This window comes from Mobula hypostoma, chromosome 11 (assembly GCF_963921235.1).
Source record: "Mobula hypostoma chromosome 11, sMobHyp1.1, whole genome shotgun sequence".
In the NCBI taxonomy this organism is placed as follows: domain Eukaryota; kingdom Metazoa; phylum Chordata; class Chondrichthyes; order Myliobatiformes; family Myliobatidae; genus Mobula; species Mobula hypostoma.
Window position 1 is genome coordinate 52,495,284 of NC_086107.1, and position 17,412 is coordinate 52,512,695.

The window sequence follows — 17,412 nt, forward strand, 5'->3', positions numbered from 1 at the left end:
GCTTTCACTGGTTTGTAGGATTTCCAGGGCTGAGCTTTAATTGTTGCTAAAAGATCCATCCTATTTTCTTGAAGTAATTGAAGTTTGTTGTGATTGTTTACAGCTGATTAGTTTGCCAGGCCATTTCAGAAAGTGGTAAAATGACAGCATTATGTAGTAATATGGTTGATTGTTACCTAAACAGAGATAAAGTAGCTTGTCTGTCTCCTCACGGACATTATTAAATGCCATGAATTTGTTCAATATTCACTGTTTGGTATTTTTACTTAACTTATTCTTATATCTCCCAATTCTATAACACAAGCACTGTTATAAGTAAGTCAATTATAGGAATGAACTCTGACTTGGATGGAGATGTATCTTTGTTGACTTAACATGCAAAAATAAAAGCGTGTATTTCATTCACCATATCTAAATCATCTTATTATCAGCGAATTCTTAAACATTAAACCTGATTATTTCTCATGTAGTTTCCTGTTTACATGACTTAGTGAAACCTTGCTCTCTCTGTTTCCTGTGTAGAGCGGAACCAGCTTTTATATACATTTTTTTCTTCACTATAAATAGTTGCTGATGAAGGTTTGCAGATAGTAATGAGTGATTTCCTGTTTCGTTCCCTGTACTTCACCATTCAAAAGGTCCACTGGAGCGATAAGGTTCTCATCACAACGAACATTTGGATTTAACTTGTTATCCTTGGACAAACTTTTCCTTGTTTTCAGGTACAAAAATAATTTATTTGGACTACCTTGTGCCCTTTTTGTTATTAACCTCATCCTTTCTCAATGGTAGAAAAAACTTTATAACTTCTATTAGTGGCACGTGAAAAACTGCAGACAGCAGAGTCACAAGAGATGGCAGATGCTGGAATCTGGAACAACACAAAAAGTGCTGGAGGAACTCAGCAGATCGACTGTCCATTTCCCTCCCTAGGTGATGCCTGACCCACTGAGTTCCCTGGCACTTTTTGGGTTAACTACAAATTGTGACTGTTTTAATTGTAACCAGAGTGCATATTGTAGAGTTCAACCCTTGAACAGAAGATGTTTTAAGTTGTTTTACTTTAGTGACTGAGCTATAAGCAGTGAAGAACGCTGTATTGATAGACATGCTATAATTGGGAAGACCTGTTGTGGAGTTCTTAGGAGATATATGTTAAGAAGCATCATGTGCCTTAGGCTCATAATGATCACTTCTCTTCAATATTTCCACCAAACCCAAGAATGTTTCCTCTTTTATAATGTTGCAGTGTTTCTACAGAACGACTCACTTACTGCCTGTTACGCCACTGGTGTTTAGGGCAGCAATGAGGGTCCTCCATCTCCAGCAGTGTTCAGTGCTTCCTTCATCAAGTCAGTAGCTTCCACTCAGTTTTCACTACTATCAGTCATGTAAGTCCCAGCTGGAGGCTCGGGAATACCATCACACTCAGATGTCGAAGGATTCTTTATTGCTGTTGCCGTAACAACTTTGTTTGACCAGTCAGGGTTGTTAGCCCTGAGCTGAACCCCTGAACCTGGAGGACCGGTGGATCACTATTAGTCTGGCCTCTACTCTATGACCGGTTTGGCATGGGTGACCCTACCAAGAGCTGAAGCGTAAAGCCCTGACCCCAGCCAACATAGCTCAGGCACGCAAGGCTCCAAACCCTATGACAAGGTTGTGGTTCTCTTGGAGCACAGAACTACTTAATAGAGAAGTACTTTCATTCATTTTTCTCTGCTGGCATTGCGAACAAGACTTCAGGATCAATGCAGGATCCCTCAATTCCTGTTTCCTAAAAGAGCACCAGAGAATTAATGATTTATCAGGTCTTCTAAGAACTTTATACTGATTTCTGGTTCCTAACTGCTTGCTGTATCTACATATTGACTTTCTGCAGTTTGTACACAAGCGCATCCAAATCCCTTTGAATCTCAATATTGACTGATTTCTCACTTGAAGTACTTCAGGCATTGTATTCCAATGTGCATTGTCCTATCTAATTTGCAATGCTTTGCATTCTTATCACAGTCTACATTCTATTCTAGCAACGTATCATCAGGAAACTTGGGATTTAATACACTTGAAAAAAAGTCATGGCCAATATCCTCATGCGAATCATTGTCGTGGCCATTACATAAACCCTGCGTTCCTGAGAATTACTTCTTTGTTTCTATTATCTGTTTTCTGTTCAATAATAAATCATCAATTCACGTAAATTCATTTCTCCATCTTGTTCCAGAATTAGCCATATCACCCTGTAACTTATAATGAATTCAGCATATTATGAACAATAATGCTGGAGGTTCCTTGGTTTTGAGGCTAGCTGTATCTAATTACTCAATATTAAATCTAAAATGTCATATATTCTTTAACATCTTATCCATTTACTTTGCAAATGCCCTTCCTAATTTAAAGATTTTAGCTGTTTTAAAAACTTAATCCATCAGATAATCCATATTAATTATTTTCAATATTGATAGCGCACCTTTTAACTTTTTCTCAGTAAATGATTACATGCAGATTTTTCCAATTTGTACTGATTTATTCGCAAACTGCATTTAGTCATTACTGCAACAAGTTACATTGAAGAAAAATCCCGCAATCTTGCCCTACTCTGGAAATTTGAAACCAGTTCCTGATTGGCAGGTCAGGCAACATCTGTAGAAAGACAAACAGAGTTAATGTTTCAGGTATAAAATCGTTTCGTTTTTATTTCATGTTTTCAGAGTCTGCATCTTTGAGTTTGCTTGGTTTTAAATTGCCGTTTTCTATTAATGTGTTATGCTCAGTCGGAACCTGTTCGGTCAGTGACGTTCCACCAAGTCTGGGAGCATTCTGGGTGGGAATCTCTATTTCTAGGGATGTTTTTCATAGTTCAAGGCTTCCTCTCAAATAAACTATGAATATCAGAATTAGAAAAATAAATGGTGGTGGAAATACAGATTTTACAAATAATTGCTGATCGTGGGAAGGTTAGATTAGCATTTTATAATGTTCCCAGCAGGTCTGACTTTATCTCGAAGTGGGTTAACCTTTCACGTTGAATGCTGTCAGACATGGTGTGTTAATCGGTGCTGTGTGGCTGTATGAACTGGCCGCCATCAACCCAACCACTATACTTAACCACAAAGTTCACCATCTTGCCATCCTCTAACCCTGCACTGTCACATACCTCCCACCCCCTCTACTTGTGGAACTTCACCACTTTTTCTGCCTCCTTGCGTGTCCAGATCTGAAGTCCTGACGCTCTCCAATTATGGATGTGAAATAAACTACACTGCTTCCCAAATTAAATTTGCATTTTGTCTAGCTGCTGAAAACAAACAACGCCGCTCTTTGGGCACCCAAACTTTTTGTGGTTAAGTCTCCATTTTGGCCCCATGTTTCAGTGCAGACTTTTATCACCAGTACGTGTAAGCAATGAAAAGCTTTCTCATAGAAGCATCAGAGTCACAAAACATGAGAGGAACAATGGTCTAAAAAATATATTTTACACGAATTCTTACTCAGACGTTATCTCTTTCTTCAGCTCTTTGACTTTGTCTTCTTTGACCAAACTTCTCTCCAATGCTCCCAGTTGGTTCTGCATCCTTTTATCCCCACACCCCATGTGACAAGTTGATTGATAGCTGTCGGTTTATAGTTTTTACGTTTTCTTCAGCACCACTGCTTTAGGATGGGTGGCCTTGAGGAAATTATTGGTGTCACTGTTCACTGGGTCGGAAATTAATATTTCTCCCTCTCTCACCTCCCTAATTCTTCACCTACAGATGAACAAGTCAAGTCAAGTTTATTGTCAATTAACTACATACATTTATATAATGTATCTAACCATATAACCTATATAGAAATGAGACAATGTTTCTCCGAACCAAGGTGTAAAGCACAGTAGTACACGTAACACAAGATAATTTAACGAAGTTAGGGATAAAATCTACAGATGAATCACCCTTAAATAACAAACCAAAGTTCATTAATTAAAATATTGTAAGGTATGGAACAGATTAACCAGTAACACTTTGAATACAATGTGGCAGAGAGGTCAGAAGCCTAATGGCCTGGGGGAAGAAACTGTTTCTCATCCTGACCGTTCTTGTTTTTAATGCACCGGAGTCTCCTGCCTGATGGTAGAAAACCAAAGAGGATGCTGAATGGATGGGTGGGATCCTTAGTAATACTAAGGGCCCTGCGTACGTAGCACTCCTGATAAATGTTCCCCGATGGACGGTAGGGAGACCCCCTATGATCCTCTCAGCTGTTGGAGGGTAAATTAAAACTAACAAATTCCCTCTTCAAATCCATTTAGCACATGAGCTAGAAAACACAAGTACAATAAGTTTATTGCTCTGAAATTCGGATCCCAGCCCCCACCCTCTCATTTCACCGCACTTCATATCCCATCTCATCATCTATCTGTCCCTCAAGATAATCTTAAGGGTAAGGGCTACCTCCTGCTCCCTTATTCTTCTCTTTACTATGTATTGGTTTTCCCCCACCCCTACCTTCGCGGTACAAATAAGGTATCATATGCATCATCAAGCTGTCAGAAACATCCCCTAAGTCAGCAGAATGTATTGCATTGTCATCTACCAGTAACGCCACTACAACATTTGGATCCTGATCCATCAAAACTCAGCTGCCCCACATTTTAAAAAATCTCCAGTCTCTCCCTGATACAGGTTCTCCCATCTCCTCATCCACCTGACCCCCAACTTTATCTCAGGGTAAGGTATGAGCCTTTGGGAGATTAGTGGAATGTATGGGGTTGGATTTACCGGGCTTCAGGCATCTGCTGGATAGAAGGAGGGCATTTCTGTGACCCTTCTCCCCTCATACCCTATCCTTGCCCCCCTCCCACCCCAAGCTGCAACAATTACAGGCTAGTTCAAGCTGAGTAGAGCTTCTGCAGATTCGCTCACTCACTGAGCTTGGAATTATCTGCAGACTCGCTCGCTCACTGAGCTTGGAAATATCTGCAGATTTGCTCGCTCACTGAGTTTGGAATTATTTGCAGATTTGCTCGCTCACTGAGCTTGGAATTATCTGCAGATTCGCTCGCTCGCTGAGCTTGGAAATATCTGCAGACTCGCTCACTCACTGAGCTTGGAAATATCTGCAGATTTGCTCGCTCACTGAGCTTGGAATTATCTGCAGATTTGCTCGCTCACTGAGCTTGGAATTATCTGCAGATTTGCTCGCTCACTGAGCTTGGAATTATCTGCAGATTTGCTCGCTCACTGAGCTTGGAAATATCTGCAGATTCGCTCGCTCACTGAGCTTGGAAATATCTGCAGATTCACTCGCTCACTGAGCTTGGAATTATCTGCAGATTTGCTCGCTCACTGAGCTTGGAATTATCTGCAGATTTGCTCGCTCACTGAGCTTGGAATTATCTGCAGATTCACTCGCTCACTGAGCTTGGAATTATCTGCAGATTCACTCGCTCGCTGGTGGCTGCTCTTCCTGCGCCTGCTCACTCTCCCATCACAGCTGTTTTTGTTCAATTTCGAATAGGCAGTTTTCAGGAACAAAACCCCATCATAATTTGAGCACTATCAGTATCAGGTTGGTTTCTCATCTACAACAAGTTTTCATCTATGTCTTCCCATCAACCTCCTTTTCCCAGCTCCATTTTCTAATATCCTGTAACCGTACACCTTCTCCCAGATCCTTTAATATTTTGACCCTGACTATCCCTATCCACCTGTCCGCTCAACCCAAGGTGGTAGCAAAGGTTTTACTTTACAAAAGCCTCCTCTTGACACTCTGCTGTTTACCCCCCATTCACTTGTCCCAGACACAGAGATACCCTGATTAGACTGTGCATCATGGTTTGGCATTGGCTCATTGATCTTCTGCACTCAGCACCATGTGCACCAACCACCATGAGATATATTCTTTTCATTCATAAGATTCATTGTTAGACTACTATCCATTGCCCCTTTAAATCTGATGCAAGCCTCCATCTTGAATTTCTTTGGCCTGCTTCAGTGCGGATGATTGCCTTTAGGCTGTGAGTTCCAGGATCGCAACTCTGTGACAATGAAGGAAAGGTAACTTATTTCCCAATTGGGAGATCATATCACTTGCTGAAATTGGAGATTGTGCTGTTCCTATGCTCTTTGTACTCTTTGGAGGTGGTGATCATGGATCGGGGAGATAGAGTTGAAGCAACCTTGTGAGAATGCAACCTGTTCTTGAGTACGTAGTATGGCAAGAGGGAGTGAGTACATAAAGTGGAAGATGGAGTGACGATCAGCCATGTTGTTTTGTCCTGATGAACTCCAGAAGTGAGTTGTCCTCTTAGAACGAAATCTGAGCATCGAAAAGCAGCTTATTTGAGAATAATCTATACTTGCATTGTCTTCCTAGTCACTGAACATAGAGCAGTACAACACAGAAACAGGCCCAAGAGCCCACAATGTGTGTGCTAACCATACTTACTTAGTGAAGCCCATTACCCCTACTAGGGCATAGGTCTCCGAAAGTGGCTCACCAGCGTCTTCTGTACTGGACCAGTCTTTCAAGCTGTCCGGAGATGTCACCCATTTCTTGGTGTATCTTTTCTCTCCCAGGGATGAGGTTTTTGAAGCTACTGCTGGTGTTTTTGTAACACTACTTTTGTTTTAATGGATGGGCTTGCAATCCCCATGCCCAACCCTCCTCCTTTTGCAGCCGGGCTTGGGACCAATTTTTTTCCAGTCCTGCTGAAGGGTTTCGGCCTGAAATGTCGACTGTGCTTTTTTTCCATAAATGCTGCCTGGCCTGCTGGAGTTTCTCCAGCATTTTGTTTGTGTTGCTTGGAAGTTGAGCACCTGCAGATCTTCTCCTGTTTGGGACAGTCCATGGCGGAGTTGTGCTAACCATAATGGTCATTTAAACAGCATATCCGCCTGCACATGGTCTATATTCCTGAATTCCATGCCTATTCACTTGTCTGTCTAAAAGCCCTTTAAATGATATATTCTTATCTGCTTCCACCACTTCGACGACAGGGACTTATCACTCTCTGCGCTTAAAAAAAGCGTGCCATATAAATCTCCTTTAAACTTTCCCCCTCTCCTCCAAGCTATGCCCTGTGGTATCTGACATTTCCAGCCTATGAAAAAGACTCTGACTAGTTACCTTGTCTAGGCCTCTCATAATTTTATGAACTATTGGCCTTAAAGCTCTGAGGAAAACAACCCAAATTCATCCAATCGTTCCTTATTGCTAAAGCTCTCTATCAAGTTCAGGTTCACTGTTTTCACAGGCACAGGGTATACATGCATTGAAAATTTAGCTTTCTCCAGGAGAAGGTCAGTTTGAGACGAGGACAAACATACGTCAACATAAGTTATACACAATTTACATATAAACATAACAGCACTAGTGCAAGACAAAGACGAAAATGTAGTCTGAGGTAGTGTTGAGGTGCTTCAGGTCGGTTCAAGAACCTGATGGCAGTGAAAGAGAAGTTGTAGTTGAACCTTGATGTGTGGGTCTCTAGGCTCCTGTACCTCCTGCCTGATCATAGCATCACCAAGAGGCTATGGGTGGGGTCATGCCTTCCTGAGACATCACCTCAACGGTGGAGCAAGTTATACCCTTGATGGAATTAGCAGGGTCCACACTTACTTTCCTGTGCATTGAAATTTCCACACCAGACCATAATGCAACCAGCCAGAGGGTTTTTTTCTCCTGCCATTCATCTGTAGAAGTTTGTCAGTCTTCGAATACTTGCCAAACCTCCTTCAGCTTCTAAGAAGGTAGAAATACTAGTGTGCATTCTTCATGATTGTATCAATATGTTGGACCCAGGATAGGTCCTCCAAGAAGTTTAGACGCAGGAACTTGAAGCTGCAGACCTTTCAGTGAGCATGGGTACATGTTCATCTGACTTCCCCTTCCTAAAGTCCACAATCATTCTCTTGGGATAGCTCTCCCTATTTCCAGATAATGTCCGAGTAAACCTCTTCCCTATTCTCTCCAAAGTCCTCACGTCCTTCCTGTATTGCGATGGCCAGAACGCATACAAAACTGCAAATGTAGACTTATCGATGTTTTATACAGCGGCAATATGACTTCCTGGCATTTACACTTAAAGCCCTTATCAATGAAGGCAAGCATGCCATATGGCTTTGTTACCATCCTATCCATTTTGTTGCCACTTTCAGGGAACCATGGACTTACATTCAAAGATCGCTCTGCACATCACTGCTCTTGAGGGTTGTGTATTTTACTGCATACACATGAGCTCCTAAAATACAACACCTCACATGTCTCCACATTAAACTCCACCTGCCATATTTCTGCTGACGTTTCCAGTTTGCTCAGGTGGGAGTAGATGCTAACCCCAAGAATCTTCAATGAAGTCTCTACCATTGAAGTAAAACTCTCTAGCCTATATGCCCTTCTTAAACAGAGGATCATTATTAATTTTTCTCCAGTCCTATGGGGTATTGCCTGTGTCTAAAGAGAATACAAAGATCTCTGTTAGGGCCCCAGTGATTTCTCTCACCCCTCTCATCATCATTTGAGATCCCATCAGACATCGGAGATTTATCTATCTTAAGGCTGAAGGAAAGTACATGGGAGAAGAGATAGTTGTCTGACTTTCATGTACAAGACATACCCAAGGCAAATTTCTACATTGTCAGGAGAGTGAAATACAGTACAGGAGTTTGTGCTTCTGTTTCATAGCTCCAAGGATGTGGGTTCAATTCTGAAGTCAAGTTTTCTCTGTGCATGTTTTCTCTGTGACCACTGGGTTTCCTCCCACTTTGCAAAGACATAACAGCAAGTTAAGTGGCTTTTGTGTATTACCCCTTAGTGTAAGTAAATGGCAGAAAGGACCAAAGAAGGAATTGGTGGGCACATGGGAAAGAAAGTAATGGACCTGTGAAGTACCACTGGCACCTTTCTGTACTGTGACAGACTCAAGAAAATTGGTGATGTTGGGGATGGGAACGAAACAGAAAACTCTGGAAATACTCAAGAAGTCAGGCGGCATCTGGATAAAGAGAAACCCAATTAGTATTTCAGATTGAAGACCCTTCATCAGAACCCTGCTAGTTCCCAGCAGAGAAATCCCATCAGACTTTTCCTCAGTCCCTTACTTCCCTGTACCTCTGCCATTTATTCTCACTCAAGCGTGCCCAGAGAAAAGTAAGGTAGATGTGAGTTTTGTATCTGCACCAGAAAAGGCTTATGCTTTCAGCACTGCACCTGGGTATCACTGGGAACTTCAAAGTGTCCTGTTACCAGAGAGCTCAGCTGTTTCTCAAAAGAATATGGAGTACATCATCAGATTGGCTGAATGCAGTGCTGCAGGTCGCTGATACTTGTGCCTTGATGGGAGCAGACCCTTGTGTGGAGTACCAGAACATACAGGAGATATCCGTGTTCTCTCTCCTTTTTTCTCATCTCCAAGTCAACTTTTTATGTGGCTGTTCTTTGGCTTGAACTTGCTTAAGCTATGTGGCAACCATGAGCTCTACACGTAGATCTCAACAGGAACTTCACAGCTACTGTTCCTGTGTTAATTTCTATGTGCAAACTGATTTGCAATGTTTTTAAAAGAATTTTGGTCAATGTCACAAATTTTCCCTGTACATCTGACTGGGAGCTATTACTATGCATAACACATGTTAAACTCAGAGAAGGTAATCCAATTTCTTGACACCTGTCTTTTTACCTGAGTTTATAAATTTCTCCAACCATTGTGGTGAGATTTGATTCTCATGCCTGTGATTAATGAGTCAAGACATAGCAGTTGTACTCCAGGAATATGACATATGTGTGACCATACTCGTATAAAGCACATCCTGATATTTTCTGTGCTAAATGACTCTGCACGTCACAGTTCCAGACTTCCACCTCCCTCTGAGTGAAATTTATTTTGCAAGCTTACTGTCATTCTCCTAAAATTACCTGAGATCCTTGCCCCCGGTTACTGACATCTCTAATGATAATGGAGCTTTAATTTCGTCATGGCAGCTTCTAAATTTATGCTCCACAACTACCCCTCCCCTACATTGTAAGGAAACAATGCAGTCCTCAAAATTAAAAGCGTTTGGTCTTAGCAGAATTCTCATAAATCTCTTTCATACTTATTCTAATGGAATTGTGCCCTGCAATTTTCAATCATGTCTTTAATTCTCCCTCTGTTCATAATGCGGGGTATGATTTGCCCAGTTCAATTTGGTGCTCTCTCTTTGGTTTATATCTCAATGTCACATTTAATTGGTGATATCATTTGTCCACTGTTGACAACAATCCCAACTTTCCTTTGGCTTTCCCTATCTTTCTGAAGGTTCACACTTTGTAGATGTTTTTTGTTTAAACAATATCTGCATAGGTAACATACATTAGCAAAACTGGCCCAACAAAAATTCTTTATCAGGGCAGCAAGGCTTTTTTTTCTAAAAGATGAAGCAAGATCGGTGAAAATTCAGAGGAGCACTGTGAGGATACTCAGGAGCCTGTACATACCAGCTACAGACTGTTGTTGTTCGTCCATCGTTGACGTCGATGAGGACCTCGACACCATTATGATGGTGTCGAGACTAGCGCGTCATTTGGATTTAAATGAAGGAGAGTTGCGCAGTGTCAGCCTCACTCTCTCTTCCCAATTCCCATCTGGATCCAGTGGCAAGACAGAGTCTAGATGGCTGGAGATGGGACTAGGCGCAGTGGATGACCAGGATGTCTTCTGTGTCTTGTCTTGCTCTACACGTTCCACGACGCTTGCAGAGACCGCCTTCTTGACCGTTGGACCTTACATGGGTCTCGTCCGCTCAATCCGCCGGAGTCTGTCTTAACATGCTGGGATAGACAACTCCCTATCTCACCGAGGGTTTGAGACCCGTCGGCTACCCTCACCTGGTTTAGCCGGCTTGTCAAAGCCGTTGCCCGGGGTGTGGCCGCTGTCGCATGCAAACAGCTACGGGGAGCCACAGGTGAGAGCTGAGTGCCAGGTGGGGACCAAAGGTGGACTAACCGCCCTGAAAAGGACGCAACATGTTCCCCCACCAGAGGTGCTACCCCTCCCTGACACCCCATACACCCCAGCTACAGACTACAGATCTTCCAGTTGCTGATACCTTAACCACGGTCAAGAGCCTGAGCTCAGTCAATATTCAAAGGTTCTTATCAGTGGTCATATTAAAAAGCACTTTGTGGTATCTCATTGTTGAAAAGATGCTTTATTTCTACACTGACAGTTTTATGCACTTATCGTCCAATGCTCAACATCTGTCATTCAACAAAAATTTGCCTGATATACTTAACAACCTCTCAAAAAACTGAGAGCTTTTTGAATAAATCATTGTCCTTCAGGAAAACATGACCAATTTCCCCCAAACTTTCAATGAGGAAAGATTAAAAGTAATTAATTGATTAAAATAGATTGGGAAATCGTAAATGCAAGAGATTCTGTAGATGTTATAAATCCAGAGAAACACATAAGGTCAGGCAGCATCTGTAGAAATGAATAAACAGCCAATGTTTCAGGGAGAAACCCTTCATCAGGACTGGAAAAGAAGGGGGAAGAAACAGGAATAAGAGGTGGGGTGGAGGGGGAAAGAGTTCAAGCTAGAAAGTGATAGGTGATGGCAGGTAAGTGGGTAGGGGGTTGAAGTAAGAAGCTGGAGTGTGATAGGTGTAAAGGTAAAGGGTGGGAGAAAAGGAATCTGATAGGAGAGGAGAGGACTACGTGAGAAAGGGAAGGGCAGAGGAGAGAGGTGACAAGAAGAGAAGAGGTAAGGGGGTGGGGCAGAGTGGGGAATTGAAGAAGAGGGAAGGAGGAATGGGAATAATTGCCAGAAGTTGGAGAAATTGATGCTCATGTCATTAGTTTGGAAGCTACCCAGACGCACAAGGAAATCCTGCTTTTTGCAGATAGAGCGAAGATGCTCGACAAAGCAGACCCCCAATCTTCGTTAGGTGTCACCAGTGTAGAAGAGGCCTCATCAGGAGCACTGGATATAGCAGACAACACCAACAGATTTGCAGGTGAGGTTTTCCTCACCTGGAAGGACTGCTTGGGGCCCCGGTGAGGGAGAAGGTGAATGAGCAGGTGTAGCACTTCTGCTTTCAGAGGTACGTGTCAAGAGGGAGATTCGTGGGGAGAGACGGATGGACAAGGGAATCACGGACTGAACAATCCCTGCAGAAAATGGAAAGTGGAGAGAGGTAAATATGTATTTGGTAATAGGGACCTGTTGAAGATGGCAAATGATGTGTTGGATGTGGAAGGTCATGGGGTTATAGGCAAGGACACGAGGAATTCTATCCCGATTAAGGTGGCAGGGAGATAGAGTGAGGGAGATGTTCGGGAAATGGAAGAGATACAGGTGAAGGCAGGATCAATAATACAGGAAAGGAAACCCCATTCTCTGAAGAAGGAGTACATCTCTAATGTGCTAGAAAGGAATGCCTCTCCTGAGAACAGATGCAGCGGTGATGAAGGAGCTAAGAAAAGGGATTGGCATTTTTACAGGAGACCGTGGGAAGAGATCTAGTCAAGATAGCCATGGGAGTCGGTAGGTTTATAAAACTTATCAAAAGACAGTTGACAATAGAGTTGAGGTCCATTTTATTTTCTCTTTTTTCTACTTTATCCTGCTTGGTTCAGTCCTTCCCCAGCTACGTTTGTGATACTTCAGGTGCTCTTGATCTCCTCAACAGCCTTTAATTTCCTGGTCCGGACCACCTAATTTTCACCATGGATGTCCAGTCCCTGTACACTTCTATCCCCCATCAAGATGGCCTTAAAACTAGCCGCTTCTTTCTCGACAACAGACTCAACCACTTCCCATCCACCACCACCATCCTCCGTCTGGTGGAACTGGTCCTCACACTCAACAATTTCTCTTTTGGATCCTCCCACTGTCTCCAAACTCAAGGTGTATCCATGGGTACCCACATGGGCCCCAGCTTTGCCTGCCTTTGTGTTGGCTACGTGCAACAGTCCATGCTTTAAGCCTTCCATGCTAATACTTCCCAACTCCTTCTGTGCTACATTGATGACTGCATTGGTGCTGTTTCATGCACCCCTGCTGAGCTTGTCAATTTCATCAACTTTGCCTCCAACTTCCAGCCTCTCCTTAAATTCACCGTCCATTTCTGACACCTCTCCCCCTGCTTTCAATCTCTTTGTCTCCATCTCTGGAGACAAACTGTCAACTGATATCTTTTATAAAGCTACCAACTTCTTGAAAATAGCAGCACAGGTAGATAAGGTGGTGAAGAAGGTTTTTATAGTTCAGGGCATAGAATAGAAAAGTTGGAACATTATAATAGAACTTTATAAAACACTGGAATATTGTGTACAGTTCTAGTTGCTACACTAAAGGAAGAACGTGTTTGTGCTGGAGAGAGAGTAGTGGAAATTCACCAGGAATTTCAGCCAATCCACCCAGATTGGAGGACTTTAATTATGGAGCAAGATTGGTTTGGCTGGGCTTGTTTCCTGTGGAGTGAATGAGACTGGGGAATGATTTGAGAGAGGTATAAACATTATTGTCATGGTTCCATTTGGTTACTCCCCTTTAACGCTCTTTTCTCCTTGATTATGCCCTAATTTCAGTCATTAGATTTCCAATTGCTGCTAGTTTACTTAATTACAGTACACCTGGTTTGCATCAGAGACTGTGAAATAAGTACAATGGCGTCACTACACAGGTTGCTAGTTTGTTGGTCTATTCTTGTGTGATACTTTGTTCTCTCATCTGCTTAGAACCGTTAGTTCTAAGTTTAGTTCCAGGTTCTGCTCTAGTTTCAAGATAGTCCCTGTAGATCCCATCCCTTTGTCAAGATTCCTCCGGTTTGCTGTTCTACGTTCACGTCTATGCCAGCGTCCCCAACTCAGTCCATGTGCCGGTGTCTTGCACTTGGGTTCTCCTCAGTCACCCTGTGCAACAATTATAAAAGCATGGATTAGGGTAGATGGACAGAATCTCTTTCCTGTGAAATAGGTATCAAAAATAAGATGTGAATTTAAGTTGAAAGGAAAGAATTTCCAAGGAGACTTGAGGAGAAAGGTTTTTTTTGAACACACAGGATGGTTGAAATCTGGATTGCACTGCCATTTAAGGTGGTGAAGTCAGGCACAATGACTACATTTAAACAGCAATTTTACAAACACTTAAGCAGACAAGACATAGGAGGATACATATCTAATGTGAGTAAATGGAGTATGTGTAGATGGGCAAAAAGATCGGCATGGATACACAGCTGAAGTATCCATTTCTTTGTTGTCCAACTCCATGACCAATTTAAGACATTTAAAAAGTATTTCTAGTTCTAAAGGACTGCAGAATTCTATAGAGGGCGGTTGCAAAAATGCCGTTGGTATATGTTGGGGATGTTTAATGGTGCATGACTTGTAGAGGTCATCGTTCCAGAACATAAGTGCTGCCAACATTTGCATGACATGATAGACTTGTTTCTAAATGACAAAAGGGAATTTGTTAAGAAAAATATCAAAATGCTCAATCCCTTCTTCATCCAGATGTGCATGGAATTGTACGACAAAGAAATGGACAATTCAGCTCACAGATCCATGCCAATCTGTTTGCCCATCTACACATAGTCTATTTGTTCACATTAGGTCTGTATTCTCCTCATTTCATAAGTCCTGATGAAAGGTCTTGACCTAAAACATCAACTGTTTATTCCTTTTCATAGATGCTGCCTGGACTGTTGAGTTCCTCCAGCACTTCTTACATGTTACTCTGTTCATTTCAATAGCTTTTCTAGATAGCACTTTTGTGAATAAACTTTCATTTAATTTTCTAATGACTCCTAGTTTTCCAGAATTTCCTTGACACCTAGTCAACATTCACTTTTCTGTATTACATTTTTCCCAATTCTCCTCGTAATTTTAAAATTCACTTAGATTACCTTTCAGTGGTTTCCTTTCAAAAGAAAACAATCTCTAACATATCCATTTAGTAAGCTGATATTCACCACGTTATATAGTCTATATAGTTATATATAGCCAATATGGTTAGCAGTCAAGTCACTTTAGAGGAGTAATTCTGATGTTCATTTTCTTTTCTTTCTTTAGATCACTTTAGTATCAACTGGATGTCCAGCTAAAGTCATGGAATTTGCATGTAGTCACATTGTATACAATTCTCAAAGCGAAACCTCTACAAATAACAGAAAAAGAGAAACTGGTAAGTGAAGACCCAATTGATCACCTAAGGATATTTATTCTAGTCTCTTAATATCTCTGTAGATGAATAAGCTCACATATGATATTAAGACATGTAGATAAGGTGCCTAAGCTTGATCCACTGTGAGGAGAAAGTAGGTGATAACTATTTGTAGGTTCCTGAAATTAATTTGGCATCCTGGACAGATAGGGAATGAATACTCAGTGATTCGACTTATTGCTTGTCTATTCCATTTTCTTATCAATAACTCACAACTCCACAGATTATTGGTTGATCTTTTTGTCTTCTGCTTAAGCAGTTCCTTAGGGTTTTGGATGACTTGAGTTCACTCCAGTTCTGTGGGTTCTGAGATGAATGATGAGGCCAATGAGAGACCAGAGCCTCTGCCACAAGGCAGTTGATGTTTGCCGGGGCAGTTGGATCGGTAGTTTGGGAGATGATGTGCTGTTCTATTTTTTACACTAGGGTTCTGTATGCTCTGCATAAACTGGCTCATGTTTCAAGGTTAATTGTATGCTCCTCCATTCTGACCAGCTATGGTCAGATGAGATTGTCATGTTATTTTTAAGGATATCTTGACAGAGTCTTTGAGTTGTTTCATTTGTCTATCTGGCAATCTCTTGCGGTCATGGAGCTCAGCGTAGAGTTCATGTTGGCTACTGCACATTTTAAAGCTATGAACTGTATTCCGCTGCCATAGAATTATAGAACACTGCAGCACAAAACAGGCCCTTTGGCCCATCTAGTCCGTACCAAACCATTGATCTCCCTAGGTCCATCAACCTGCACCTGGACCGTAGCTCTCTATACCCTCCCATCCATGTACCTATCCAAATTTCTCATAAATGTTGAAATTGACCCTGCATCCACCACTTGCTCATTCCACACTTTCACCATCCTCTGAGTGAAGGAGTTCCTGCTCATTTTCCCCTTGAACATTTCATCTTTCACTCTTAATCCATGACCTCTAGTTGTAGTCTCGCCTACCCTCCGTGGAAAAGCCTGCTTGCGTTTACCCTATCTTCCCCCTTCATAATTTTGTATACCTCTAGCAAATCTCCCCTCAGCCTTCTGTGCTCTAGGGGATAAATCCCTAACCTGTTCAACCTTTCCCTAGAACTCAAGTCCTCAAGTCCTGGCAACATCCTTGTAAATTTGTTCTGCACTCTTTCAAACTTATTTATGTAATACGTTCACAGAGGTCACAGGTCACCTTGTGATCTCCACCTCAGAGGTCAACTACAGGGTGAACCCTCGCAAAGTGGCAGGGCCCGGTGGAGTACCTGGTAAAGCTTTGAAAACCTGTGCTAATCAACTGGTGGGGGTATTCAAAGTCGTCTTCAATCTCTCATTGCTTTGGTTGGAAATTCCCACATTCGTCAAAAGGGCATCAATTATACCAGAGCCCAAGAGGGGCTGATGATTCACCATTGTTGGCACAGTTTCAGATGGTGATGAAAGGGCATACAGCGCTGAGATATATCAATTATTTGAATAGCGTCACAGCAACAACCTTGCACTCAATGTCACCAAGACCAAAGAGCTGATTGTGAACTTCAGAAAGGGTAAACTGATGGAACACAAACCAATCCTCACAGAGGGATCAGAAGTGGAGAGAGTGAGCAATTTCAAGTTCCTGGGTGTCAGTATCTCTGAGGACCTAAACTGGATGCAACATATTGATGCATCTATAAAGAAGGCAAACAGAGGCTATATTTCATTCAGGGTTTGAGGAGATTTGTTTCAACTAAAACACTCAAAAACTTCTACAGATGAACCGGAGAGCATTCTGACAGGCTGTATTACCATCTGGTAATTGGGGGGTGGGGTGCTACTGGCAACTGCGCAAGATCGAAGTAAGTTGCAGAAATGTATAAAATGATTCGGCTCTATCACAGGTACCAGCCTCTGTAGTATCCAGGACAACTTCAAGGATCGGTGCCTTAGGAAGGTGGTGTCCATTATTAAGGACCCCCAACGCCCAAGACAAGCCCTCTTCTCACTGTTACCATCAGGACACAAGTACAGAAGTCTGAAGGCACAAACTCAGGGATTCAGGAACAGCTTCTTCCACCCTGCTATCCGATTTCTGAATGAACATTGAACCCATGAACACTACCTCACCACTTTTTTATTCATCATCATCATCACCAGGTGCCGTGCCCAGTTTGAGCTTTGACTGCCATGGCCCACACACTCCTGTTTCGGGTCAAGTGGATCAATTCACTGGTATTCATTTCCAGTTCTCTGGCTGCTGTCTCCA

General features: G+C 42.2%; 1 protein-coding gene and 1 long non-coding RNA gene across 4 annotated transcripts in view; one reads left to right on the top strand and one right to left on the bottom strand.

Annotated features, from left to right (window-relative positions):
- Window positions 1-582: 582 nt before the first annotated feature.
- si:dkey-9k7.3 (circularly permutated Ras protein 1) overlaps window positions 583-17,412 on the top strand; it is a 71,503-nt gene continuing 54,673 nt past the window's right edge. Inside the window, exons 1-3 of one of the 3 annotated variants that reach the window (XM_063062031.1) lie at window positions 608-722; window positions 12,065-12,159; window positions 15,038-15,149. In XM_063062031.1, the coding sequence (XP_062918101.1) occupies window positions 15,074-15,149 (76 nt within the window). In that variant the 5' untranslated portion in view covers window positions 608-722; window positions 12,065-12,159; window positions 15,038-15,073. Of the gene's footprint in view, window positions 723-6,009; window positions 6,039-12,064; window positions 12,160-15,037; window positions 15,150-17,412 lie in introns of those variants that run through there. The other 2 variants (XM_063062030.1, XM_063062032.1) reach the window with 2 other exon arrangements.
- LOC134353732 (uncharacterized) lies at window positions 2,525-11,020 on the bottom strand. Its single transcript, XR_010019668.1, has 3 exons — window positions 10,459-11,020; window positions 3,492-3,749; window positions 2,525-2,643 (listed from the first exon to the last, which is right to left on the bottom strand). It is a non-coding gene; the product is annotated as an uncharacterized LOC134353732 (long non-coding RNA).